At 38.5% G+C, this 14,043-nt stretch overlaps 1 protein-coding gene across 1 annotated transcript in view; it reads right to left on the reverse strand.

Moving 5' to 3' along the window:
• Positions 1 to 770: 770 nt before the first annotated feature.
• Positions 771 to 14,043, reverse strand: part of LOC135073960 (protein eiger) — a 41,267-nt gene continuing 27,994 nt past the window's right edge. Inside the window, exons 5-8 of the mRNA XM_063968233.1 lie at positions 7,693 to 7,783; positions 4,622 to 4,706; positions 3,788 to 3,939; positions 771 to 1,539 (exon numbers count right to left, since the gene is read on the reverse strand). Coding sequence (XP_063824303.1) covers positions 1,252 to 1,539; positions 3,788 to 3,939; positions 4,622 to 4,706; positions 7,693 to 7,783 — 616 coding nt within the window. The 3' untranslated portion in view covers positions 771 to 1,251. The remainder of the gene's footprint in view (positions 1,540 to 3,787; positions 3,940 to 4,621; positions 4,707 to 7,692; positions 7,784 to 14,043) is intronic.

The raw sequence follows: 14,043 nt of genomic DNA on the forward strand, positions 1-14,043 counted from the left end.
TATTGTAAATAATAAATATAAGAAGTCCTTTTGTGAAGAATAAAGGCAATGTAAAAATGAACTACGATATTAAATTACGATATTAAACTATTATTAGCTTTATTTTATATCTTTTGAATATCTTTCCGATCCAGAAAATAGATGCCTTACATATTTTTATTATTAGTAAATGATTATTTCGAAAATAAAACTAGAATCAGTTTTCAATGTTTATTTTTTGCACATATAAAACATCAATATTATAGACAAGTCAGATTGCGTTGTCGCTTCTCTTAAACAAATTATCATTAAAAATAAATTACAATACTATAAAGTTACGAAATAATATCATTGGCTTTACATAATTTGTTACGTACTTTTGATTCATGGCACTTTGTATCACTAGACTGTACTTAAACTTGATAAAAAGACGATTATATAAGTATATCAATATCAGATGATTTTATTTGAAGAATTACTAGTAGTATTTGTTACCATATCGTTAAGCTGTAACTTCTGGCAAGAAAATTTACAAGCGCCAAAAATATTTAACTTTTACCTATGAGCTATGTTTCTAGTGACCAACTATTCATTCTAAAGATGAATATAATAACGTTAAGATCAATAATATAGTTAATTAATGACGCAATTTTAAATCTTCAGTCATGGTGTGAACTTATAAATTATGTTATTAGAAAGAATATAAATGATGCTACGAGTACTTTGGAGATTGTTCATACGTATTATTTGATATGATTTATGAAATCATTTTTGTTTTCAAATCATAGCACCAAAACAAATAGGATATCTTGTACTTTCAGTTTACAGGTTTATCGATACTAAAACTATAAATATGATCGAACTAAAAAGATAACCAAAATCGGTCACGTTAATTTCACACATACTTTTATGACGGTTAATTTCGTTACAGTATGAAATGATGACAAAGTGAATGAAAGACCTATGATAGTGTATTACGAAAATATAAACTACAAGGTCTCTAAAAACATGAGAATCACTTGGATTTCTTTGGCCCGAAACATCTACAAGCGGATTTCGGAAATGAGATGAATCCTTAAAGACTAAAGGCCGGTTACCGAGCACTTAGAATTTCGTCCAATGACCCCAAGCGACTGTGCGACGGGCGGCCGCAGTGAATGTGCGAGCGCGACAGCAATATAATTACGCGCGAGCGATAAGGATAGGTAGCTTGGGGTCATTGGACGAAATTCTATGTGCTCGGCGACCGGACTATACAATTAAATTTTACGGCTAAAATTCCTCGAATGGGTCAACAGCGTCTCCTAGCTTGACGAGACCTATGAAGCTCTTCTCGGGCTCCATGAGAGAGTGCCTGTCGCCTCCTGTGTTCCTCACAGCGAGTCTGTCTCCAGCTCGGAGGAAGAGGGCGGCGGCTGAGAAGCAGGAGTTGGGCTTGTCCAGCCTCTCGACTGAGTGGGAGGATTGGGCGCACTGGAGGAGCGTCTCACGACCTTCAGTCTCTGCGTTGGTGCGGTGCAGCACCCAGGAGATAATGTCGTGGCTGTCCAGGTAGTAGATCTGTAAAAATATTTCAGGATTTGAAATAAGTTACTAAGTATAGTAAGTAAATTATAAGACTTATTTTGAAGCAAACCGGAAAAGAAAAAAAAAGCTATGAAGGATTTGATATTCTTCTTCTTGCTATGTTGCTACGAGTCATTCGTAGACCCGCGTTGCTACGACACGCTACAATAGTGCTTACTTCTCGTAGATATCCGCATTGCTACGACACGCTACAAAAATGCTTATTATTTCGTAGACCCGTATCGCCACGAGCTACGGTTTCGTAGAACACACTTTCCGTTAGCTGAAGGCGCGCGCGCACGGGTGACTTTTGTCACCGTGACTGTATGTTGTATGTTGCTATAGTTGCCTCTCTTCTTCTCTTTAATAAAGTGTAAAAGAGAGATACTGTCACAACATACAAATATTGTGACTAATAGTCACCCCTGCGCGCATAGGTAGCTTTACATCACAAGATGCGAGACCCACGCGGTCTGCCGCCGGTGGTAAACAAAGAACGATGCAAATCTGCCAAACATGATGCGTCCGCGTAGCAAAGGCCTAACGCCCCAAAGACATTTTGACATGACCCCGAACATTGACCTATCATACTATTAAAGACCTTGTTCTTAATCAGGCACTCTTGTCAGAGAGGTCGTGGTTGCGCTGACAAGGTACACGGTGGGGTGTTCGATGTCATCTCCGAGGGTTGCTCTCCTGGGGATGTGCTTCCATTTTTGACATTACACTGGACCATGGTGGACTCAGTAGCCTTTGTGATGTAATGGATCAAAGACCTTACCTGCACATAGACTAAGTACACGCCAGTATGGTGCACGTGCACGTGGCCGCTCCTTGTGAGCGTGGGGCGCGGGTGCGGCGCGGTCTGTGTCCAGCTGGACGGGTACCACACGTTGTGGGCTGGTCGTAACAATATCACTGTCTCACCTGCACATAGACCAGGTACACGCCAGTATGGTGCACGTGCACGTGCCCGCTCCTGGTGAGCGTGGGGCGCGGGTACGGCGCGGTCTGCGTCCAGCTAGACGGTACCACATATTGTGGGCTGGTCGTAACAATATACTGTCTCACCTGCACATAGACCAGGTACACGCCAGTATGGTGCACGTGCACGTGCCCGCTCCTGGTGAGCGTGGGGCGCGGGTGCGGCGCGGTCTGCGATCAGCTGGACGGGTACCACACGTTGTGGGCTGGTCGTAACAATATCACTGTCTCACCTGCACATAGACCAGGTACACGCCAGTATGGTGCACGTGCACGTGGCCGCTCCTGAGAAGCGTGAGACGCGGGTGCGGCGCGGTCTGGGTCCAGCTGGACGGGTACCACACGTTGTGGGGCTGGTCGTAACAATATCACTGTCTCACCTGCACATAGACCAGGTACACGCCAGTATGGTGCACGTGCACGTGGCCGCTCCTGGTGAGCGTGGGGCGCGGGTGCGGCGCGGTCTGCGTCCAGCTGGACGGGTACCACACGTTGTGGGCTGGTCGTAACAATATCACTATCTCACCTGCACATAGACCAGGTACACGCCAGTGTGGTGCACGTGCACGTGGCCGCTCCTGGTGAGCGTGGGACGCGGGTGCGGCGCGGTCTGCGTCCAGCTGGACGGGTACCACACGTTGTGGGGCTGGTCGTAACAATATCACTGTCTCACCTGCACATAGACCAGATACACGCCAGTATGGTGCACGTGCACGTGGCCGCTCCTGGTGAGCGAGGGACGCGGGTGCGGCGCGGTCTGCGTCCAGCTGAACTGGGACCACACGTTGTGGGGCTGGTCGTGACAATATCACTGTCTCACCTGCACATAGACCAGGTACACGCCAGTATGGTGCACGTGCACGTGGCCGCTCCTGAGAAGAGTGAGACGCGGGTGCGGCGCGGTCTGGGTCCAGCTGGACGGGTACCACACGTTGTGGGGCTGGTCGTGACAATATCACTGTCTCACCTGCACATAGACCAGGTACACGCCAGTATGGTGCACGTGCACGTGGCCGCTCCTGAGAAGCGTGAGACGCGGGTGCGGCGCGGTCTGGGTCCAGCTGGACGGGTACCACACGTTGTGGGGCTGGTCGTGACAATATCACTGTCTCACCTGCACATAGACCAGGTACACGCCAGTATGGTGCACGTGCACGTGGCCGCTCCTTGTGAGCGTGGGGCGCGGGTGCGGCGCGGTCTGCGTCCAGCTAGACGGTACCACATATTGTGGGCTGGTCGTAACAATATACTGTCTCACCTGCACATAGACCAGGTACACGCCAGTATGGTGCACGTGCACGTGCCCGCTCCTGGTGAGCGTGGGACGCGGGTGCGGCGCGGTCTGCGTCCAGCTGGACGGGTACCACACGTTGTGGGGCTGATCGTGCGCCACGCGGACTAAGCCATTGCCTGGAACAATATTTGTGAATAATATTATAAAGGGAACCTAGAGACTAAATAATACATTTACATTTAGGTATGACAAATGATAAACCCGCTCTTATAGGCAAAGTAAGAAAAAACAGAAGATGGACTATTTAATTTTACTATCTAAAGCAAAATTAAGATATCGTTTCAGGCTATGAAACTGGGAAATATTTCAATATTTGGCCACGTTACCTACTTGATTTCAGCAGTCTAAACCTAGATAAAGGATTTTTCTAGTTACATAAAGGCATAAACATTAAGTAAGGCTTATAGCATCGTGATATAGACTAGGGTAATCATATTAATAACAGTATTACAGCTCAAAGCTTCCAATTTCAAGCCTTTGTAACTTTGATGGATCTTTCCCCAAGGGATATCGTATCCCCCTTTAGAATGGAAACAATATTAACTACGTTACTATGTTAACATGTTTATTTATACGATTATGTACAAGACAAGCCATTGTATACGCCTATTTATAACTGTATTATAAAAATGTTCTAACCTTCACTATCACAATTTAAGTCCAAAGGTATGTACGGTATAGTTATATTTATTATCTTTAATTGATTGAAAAGTGGTCGCAAATGAATGAAAAATAAAACTGGGTGAGTGAAACCTCTAAGAATTTACACTAAAATAAAAGGTTCACTAATTTATTTACCTTTGTAATGCTCATGGATTTCCGGGCTGAGGTGTGACGTGTTTCCGTGGAAGTGGGCTGCGATGAGCGGCTTCGGGCGACCATCCTGAGACAGACAAATAAATAAATATACAAACAATTAAACTTAGAACTTATAAATTTATTATAACAGTAGGTACATGACAAAAAAAGGAGGTATATAAACTGCGAACAGTATCGTGACATGCTCGAAAAGGCTGGTCTTCCGTGGAGGCCCTATTCCCAATAATTTACCTATTTCGGTTTCTCAACGTTGCTTGCTGCCGAATGATTTGGAATGTAGGTATCATATTTTTGCCCATCTCAAGAGACTTTTCCCATTATTTAGCAACTAAATTGACTGGCAGATTGTACTACTTGGCTGCGACATTAACGAACCAAACCAACGGTTTGCGTGAGTAGCGAGAAAATTGTCAATCTCGCCAGTCATGTTGGAGCTTATCTGCCTCCTTGAACACGTTATGTTCCTGTTGGCTTGCTACGAGACTACGAAAGCTACGAGTCTACGAAAGCTACGAGACTACGAAAGCTCCGGGTTGACGACCTTTGAAGTGACCTTCGAATGTCACTCTTGTATTCAGCGGAGCTTTATCGTATCTTAATTTTACGTACCTAGTTATGTGGAATAATAAAATACAAGTGTATCTGATTTGAGATTTTAAGCTTAAGAATGCTCATTCTCTACTTAAGTATAAACTTAAGCCTATTTTTGCGTCTGAGTTAGTGTGAATTAATTTGAGATCAATAAAATCTTAAATTGAATTATCAAAGTTACGTAATTAATTCACTATTAACAGGTACTTCATTATCCACTTGTAAATCAAAGACGAACAAGTTTGATCTTCATTTTATTTTGCTTTGTGTACTTATACGCCTACTTATTTGCCTTTCAAGAATCGCTCAAAGTCAAGTAAGCTCTATAATATGGAGTAAGTATAGCTCTATAATATCTTTATTTAATTAAACATTCTTTTCATGCCCCTTTTAGAAACCCGGGACGTGGAGGCTCCAGGCCATATTTATGAACCAGACATCATATTTTTAATAATAATTTGCAATGTCAAAGTTTCTTTGGAAAGGTTAGACGTGACGTTGAATATGAGCCTTTTCTAAATTGATATTGCTTTGAGATGTGATGTTATTAGATCGAATACGTAGGGATTCATACACACAATGTAACTTTTGAGCACCTACTTAGAAACTGTGGGCGGGTGACACAAGCAAAAGTAGGTACTTATACAGTGTGAGTCACGTTAAAGTGTACATATGAAAATAGATGAAACTAGACCTATTTTTATCGACAAAAAAGAGGTCAAAAAATTTTTGAGATTTTTTTTTAATTTTTTATAGAATTTTTTTTCTTCCAATTACTTATTGTAAAGAAAACGTAATAACTTTTAAACTAAGCGGTATATCCTGATAAAATAAAAACAGTAATAATGCTAAATAATAGGCGATGCTAAAAAAATACATAAAATACACAAAAAAATGCCAACAAATAATAAAAAACGATACTTTTTGAAAAAAATCTGCTTAAAAATTCGTGTTTTTTTGGTTATTTGATAAATTTCTCCAAAAAATGCCGCTATAACAGGTGGTTTTTATTACTTTGTATTATTCTCTATCGTATTATCTTTGTAAAACCAAAAATCGCATGTCTCTATCCCTATCACAACATTTGCTATGATCGTTTGAACAAAGGCCTGCCACAACATTATACTCCGCTACAGGTAGAGACAATTTTAATTTTAACTAAAATGCTTATTTTACTTCGAAATCTTTTGTTTTTATTTGAAATCTAACTTGTCTTTATCAAAATTAAAAATCTAGAGCCATTTTCAGTTTCGTTATTAACGAAGCGTTGAATGGCACGCCCGGAGAGGTTTAGTTCAAACGATCATTGCAAACGTTGTGATAGGGATTTATTTATTTACTACTATCTTATTAATTAGGAAACATTCAGCGTTATTAGCTACTGTAAAACACACAATAAACCTATTTGAGACGCTGATTTATCCGTAGAATGTTTATATTTTACTAGAAACTAACTTAACCTTCGGAAGGCAACAGGGGTGACTGGTCACCCCACCAGTTCAAAAAAGTCTTGATACGTTTAGTTGCTGATGTTGTGTCTTTCTGTCGTTTGGTCTATTCTCTAATTGGAGAAAAAGCTATCAGTCGCATTCGTCAACATATAGCGTTAGGTTCCTGTTTTTGATATTTTGACATTCCTGGGGTGACTCATCACCCCTGTTGCCTTTTACGTATACTTTATTTTTTCGTGTTGCTAAAGTAAATGATTGGTTTTGGAGTAAAAATGGCTTTGTTTTCGAATGGTTAAATGGAAAAATACATTTATAGACTTGCTGATGTCAATTCCTATGATAAACGCTGCTATGATAATAAGATTTCCAAAATTGAAGATAATATTATTATCTCAGTTCAGTCGGAGGAGGAAGACTTTATTTCCAATAGCGAAAAATTGTTACGACGATGACGTTCTACTAGCACAATTCGAACATAACGTGCTACTATGTAAGAACGGACATGTTTGGTCTTCTTGGTTCCATCACCTTGGAGTCAAACATCACGACGAAATATAGTAACTATTGCGAGAGATATAAGAATTATAGAGCAATTACACATGACATTCTAAATATGAACTAGGGACCTCCTGAGGGTGCACCTTTAGCAAAGTTACAGAAGCAGGCAAGGTGAGTGCTGTGTCAAAGAAAACTGAACAAAAAAGTTAAGACATCTCGTATAAAATGTCAACTACCCTCATGCCCTCAACATCGCAAAGATATTTGCTTTAACTGTGCTTAATGTTAAAAAAATATTTATTAAAAATATACAAAGTGTTAAATGAAAGCATTTTTAGTTTTATAATGAAACAAAGTAATAGATCTTATCATTAATTAGTTTGATTTTTCATCACAAAGCTTTTTATTACAAATTGAATTTGTGGGGTGACTGGTCACCCCTGTTGCCTTTTACGTATACAAAAAAAGTGTTGCCTGCCGAAGGTTAAAACTCTACTGAAAAAAGCTTACCTCACTATTCCTGGCGGTCCTCGTGATGGCGTGTAGAGGCACTTTGGAGGGCGAGGCCTCTACATTCGACGCGAACTTCTTGCTTTTACGTCTGCGACAAAGAAAAACAGTTATTTTGGGAGTAAAAGTATTTTAAGAAATAGGTAGGATTGACATTTAATTGGTACTATATTTACGAGTAGAATACACGTGAGATGATAATGTGTGGGTAGTGTGGAAATTTATATTGAAACGCTATTTAGGGATTTCTAATTATAAGTAGGAGACACCTTAATATTGTATTGGTGTCGTACTTTATGAACATAATATTCTAATGTTATCATTAAATTCATTAATTAATTTGAGTAAAATGTTCTTTGTAAACATCAACTGCTTCTGGGGGCTTATCCCCAAAGGTCTACGACTCTATTGTTCTTCTTTTCCACGGGATCCATGTAAAATACCAAGAAAATACTTTTTTATTTTTAATATCGTGGAACTCCTAGACCCGTTGAAGAGCCTCCTCGTTGTGGATAAAAAAAATAAAGTATGAACTTAATTTAACCTTTGGAAATAAGCCCGTCTGGGCCGAATAAGCACTCTTTAAATAATATAATCTTCTTCGTGTGATGTCGACAACAAACCTACACAGTGTTAGCCCAAAACAACGCTACAAGAGTGGCGTTAATAATATAATACTTGCCATTCAACAAGAATATTATTATTAAGATAACACCTGTGAACGTGTCTAACGTTTCCTTTCATTAGTGAAGGGTTGTGAACAGGTTAAATCAATATCTACGGAATGTTACCACTTGGGCTTTCAAAACTAGTTGCCGTGACAAAGGTCTGGGGACATAATACGAGTATATTTGGCTTTAGGCTGTTGTAAATAAATCAATTTGGTATAGATTTTATTGTACCATGCCAAAGAAGAGTAACTACAATACAGAATGAAAGTAATTTATAACCATATTATTCTCAATAAACGCTACAAACCAAACAAACAACTAACTTTTTTTTAAACTGGCTCTAAAACTCATAAAAGTCATTTATTTATGTAAGTAGGCTTTAAAAAAGCACTTTTACATGTCCCAGTATTAACCCTACCACTACTTCAGGCCAGTGCTGAGAAGAAGCAGCGCAAGAAACTCAGACACTATTCTCTATCTCGTGAATCTCTTAGTCATTACTTATTCTTTAATGCCATAAAATTGGTACATAAAGTGAACTTAATGCCATAAGGCATTCTCTGTCAATTAAACTTGATGACTGACAATCATCTAAGGTACCTACCGTACAATTACAATGTAGTTGTTGCGTTTGAGCAATAGAATCAATCTTTTTGTTCGATAACCCACCAATGTAACATCCTGTATACGCATGCCTTTTGTAAGGACAAACCTTTAGTACGGAAATAAAACTACTTCGTATAGTTAAACGATGGGTGCTGGATGAGTAATTAACGCCATAATGAGGCTGGGGCGGTTTAGTGACGTCATTGGCGACTTAATTAAAGCCTTGCCGGCAGGAACCTCTGCTAATTATTGACTGTGTGTGGTTCATTTAACGAATTTGTCGCTTAAAATAGATGTATTATAAGTTTCAATTATATCACGGTATAGGTGATTAATAAATCTGAAATATGTAGCTGGATCGGGGTTGTGGATTTAGTTGTTTTTAATACTCTTTAAAAACAAGGTTAGTCTTCAGCAATATTCCTTATAGGATAAATGCTTAATAAAGTATTCTCTATAAAAACAGTTCTATAAAAACTTGGTACAGAAACCTTAGACTGCTACAAAATTATATGTGGCAGCCAAAACTCATAATCGGTCAAAACCATTTTTGATCAACGAGAGTGTTTTGTTACTTTGGTGAACAATTTAATCCTTACGCCTTTAGCATAAGACCTACCTTATATGTATGTTTATTTTTTAAGTGAAATACCCATCAGAATATATATAATTGCTTAGACATGACACGCCAAAAGGCGAAATCATAAATTACCGACTGCTGAATGATACTTAAATTCTTACTCAAATGGATTCATAACGAAATAGAAACGAGATGTTACATTATTCATGGTCCTTTGATCTTGTTAACAGCCCGTCAAAGAAACTTTTCATAGGATCATTATTTATTTAATTTTATAATATCTTCCTAAGCTGCAGCAACTCATAATAATATCTAATGCAATATAGTAAAATGTAGTTTTACGAGTCCAATAAAATGTTGGTACCCGTGGGATGAGTTAAAAGATTAGCTTGTTTACATATCCCGAGATAACCCGGTCTTTTGGGACTACCAAGCTCTAGTAAAACAGCCAACACAAATTTATACCACGTAATTATGTGCCCGCGGCTTCGACCACGTGACTTTTAAATAAAAAATAGTTTACGAGCTAAGTACGCGTTGTTGCAATATTGCAAAGTTGTAGTGAAGGAGTAACAAACATTCATCAGTAGGTACTCACAGTGGCGGCGTAAGGCGTGGGCGACGTGGGCCACCGCCTACGGCCTCGCGGTACAAGGGGCCTCGCGCATCAAAAATTTTGAAAAAATGTATACAAGGTGGAGATGACAATATCACAATACGACAATAAATGCAAACATTGACTATTAAATATAAATTCTTGAAAGCTAAACAATGTAGTTAAAAATAAAAATATATTTTTTTCCAAACAAATTCAGCCATAATCAGACTCAAAATTAAACACCAACACGGTTTTAAGTGACGAACATTATTCTTTGGCGCAATATTCCTTTAAAAATAATCACTGAATCAAGAAATCAGAAACTGTCAATGAATAGACCATTGACCCGTTTTTTTTTATTATTTCATAAAATCCGTCTTCAGGTCGCCACAGAACAAGGCCTCGCGAAATCTGTCTTGCCCACATCAAATTTAGGTCTTGCCCCGCCACTGGGTACTCATAAAATTACGGTATAAAAATCACTTTGTAAGAGCCAAATTTTTAGGAAGGGTTCTCATAAACTCATGATGATGTTACAACTTTCACAGTTTTCTAGGTGGTTCAGTTAAATCAATGGATTTTTTTTTACGGATAATAAATTTTTTTCTCACTGCTATCATTAATCCCAGTAAAGATTCATCATAATCAAAAACCCGTAGAATACTATCCGAGGCCTGCTTAAAGAGGACTTTAGAGCAACCCTTTCATGCATAACAATTTGACCACAATCGCACCTGATGTTAAGTGGAAATTGGGATGCAGTCTAGGATGGTACATAATATCTACCCTGTAAGTGCCTATTCACTCTCGCCTTGAAAAGGCCCGGATTATAGTCTTCGGATAGTCTTCTAGCCTTTAAATTGTATTACTAATTAGCTGTTCTAGTTGTTCGTTTCTAAACAAACTGTAGCATTAAACATGCTCATCCAAGTTTGTAAGCTTTTGCCTCAGGGAGCTGCAGCCTCGTGTCAGTCCTGCCTGCACTATATTCGTATGCGATCATATACACGTTGAAACTTGTTCTCGAAATAGTCCGCGGATGTTCTAGAAGCACATAGAACTGAAATCTATCAGTGTGACCAGACGCTGAAAGAATAGTTTGGTTACTGCTTACACAAATGAGTGACTAGCGAACTGCAGGTTACTACTAACTGTAGTACTGTACTATGGTTATAAGGTATACCTGGTTTGGTTATAAGTTAACACTCAGTTTGCAAGTCACTCATTTGTGTAAGCAGTAACGAAACATTTTTTTCAGTGGAGAACATTTTATTTTAAGATCATTATTTTAGTGCAGAGGCGTAAATACACATTCAAAAGATCGCCAGTTCAATCCTGTTGAAGTGAACCCACTCCTAGCACAAGTTTACATAATTATTTAGCTTATAAAGGAGCTAATTGGATTACGCAATTACACACTTATACTTTAATAACTTCTGAGAAAGTCCCACCTACTTAATAAAAATTACGTAAGGGAACGATTTATGTGTACAAATAGGATACACGTGTACGAAACTGTTCGTTATTTGTTCAGAATCAATTTATATGGGTAAACAAAGTTTTACACAGGTTTCCATAGCGGTTGAAATAAAATATTTTCAAAGAGCACTATTCCAATTAGTATGTAGAACGGTTTTGTCGCGACTGCGAATAAAATTCAAGTATTAACTTACTTACAAAAACGCTTGGAACTAACGTGGAAATAAAACGCAACACCCTAAGTCCTCTTAAAGTCTTTCAACGCCATTTATTAACTGCTTTCGAGCGAAGAGCGCAGATGTACAATCAAAAACATAAACGTGTTATCGTGTAATTTTTAAAATTAATATACAATTAATTATGTAATTTAATAACTCCGTTTTGGCTAATGATGTGCTTTGTAAAATGATAACTTTAATATTAATTTGAGTATGTTTTTTAAGATTTTATAAACAAGGGCGTTGGTTCTTTTCCCACGGGATCTCAAGGTTGACTTTAGATTTACTTCTTGGAACTTTTTCAGAATTTTAGCACAGACCTTTCACTCCGTAAATGAAAGAAACAGACGCTTTTTCCACTTTTTTGTTCGACTGTACTTCTTAGAGACGTGACGGATTATGTAGCTCGTGCTCTTCTGATGTCGATAGAGCGTGCTGTGTATTGGTAAGCCGATTACAGCGGTGATACGTGGAATTATACACGTTGACAAACTAAATAAGCTTAGGTGTTGAGTGTTAGATGGGTTTCTAGTTTGATAAGATCTTATCATTGTTTGTTGAGAATTTGAGGACATAATCGTATATAAAATTTTTGCAGTTCATGAATAAGTGCATGTGTGCAGTAACATAAACGTCCGATTGTAACTTATAATTACGTAAAGTCTGTGTTCGGGCGACCAAAATGATTAATTAATGTACACAAATTACATTTAACCATCTTAATTTTTTTATAGAAAGTATATTTCAGCATAAAGTATGCAAGCTCTGAGAAAGAGATACCGAGTTAAACTCATATCCTAACATAAACCCACCTTTCTCCATGGAAATTAACTTTAAAAGTAATTTTTATTTTCAGTGAATATTCAAAATAATTTTCGTTCTCTGTAAGTCACTTGAATATTAATCGAAAACTTATTCCTGGCACATCTAAGTATTTACCATTGAAACTGCTACGAGTATAAGATTTCGCCTGAACTCGCCTGGATATTACCACAGTAGAAATGAATACAGAAAGGTAAAGAAGGTTCGACCGTATATTATAAATGATTCTCAGAAGAACTCGACCAGATTGTTTCTCATTTTATAACTAGCTACCTACAGAAAGTAGGTACTTTGGTTACGAATTAACCTACAATAAAATTATGCCTATTTGCGGAAAAGCTTTTAAACCTTTTTGTATTGTCCTCGTAAAAAATCAATGGCCCAACTGCGTATTCATTTGTTGTGTATGTTTCAGTTGATATCTCTCAAGAGTTACACGTTTCTCGCGCTGACTACTTCAATAAAGTATTTATTACTTCAAGACCTACTTCAGATGATAGGCAACTAAAGAACTATTTAATAATGTAGCTATATCTAGAGTACGTATAAATAATTTCAAAGTTAAATGTTTTGCTACTGTAAAAGTTGTTTGTGTCCGTAACAATTCCATGAAAAAATGTGAAGTATGCATCGTTACAGACCAGTCACTGTTTTTTCAGACAGCCTGTCGCCTACACGTACTTCTAGTGCCTCGTTTCATTTTTATGGCAACAGTACTTTGTTTCGCACGTGTTGTTTACTCGCAAAACATGACCGGCGTAAAAATAAAATATGCGCACTGGCAACATTATACGCCTATAATTGTGATTGCAGGCGAAATGTAGACGAGATGAAATACGATATACTGCGGTTGCATTCCACGTTTGCGCGTGCACATACAAACATTAACAGAACCTGTAAATAATGTACCAGTGTTGAATGTTTTTAATTTTCATTCGAGGTTGTAATCGCTTTATCTCTATGTTTATGTGCTGCAAGAGTCAGTAAATCAAGTTAAATACTTACTCCATTACTGATAAAAAGTTACACCCTTGTTGAACAAAGTTGTTAAAGGACGTAGCACACTTATCAACCCGAAAAGGGATCGTAATCGTATCAACTCGAGGCGGTCAGTATTCTTTGTCTATGAAATTCCATACTGCAACGCAAACTTATCCGCACATTGACAGCACGCGAAAGGCGATGACAACTCGCGCGAGGCGATACGGTGTTGATCCCTTTCCGAGTTGATATGTCTGCTATGACCTTAAACGTCATTTCAAAACACTGTTCAATGAGCGTGTTTTTATTACTAAGACAAAATCGATGTAACTTTGTACAAAAGCACCTTTAGCATCTTAAGGTTAAAAAAAGATACTTTAGCCCAAAGCTTTTGGT

Source organism: Ostrinia nubilalis, chromosome 1 (genome assembly GCF_963855985.1).
Source record: "Ostrinia nubilalis chromosome 1, ilOstNubi1.1, whole genome shotgun sequence".
Taxonomy (NCBI): domain Eukaryota; kingdom Metazoa; phylum Arthropoda; class Insecta; order Lepidoptera; family Crambidae; genus Ostrinia; species Ostrinia nubilalis.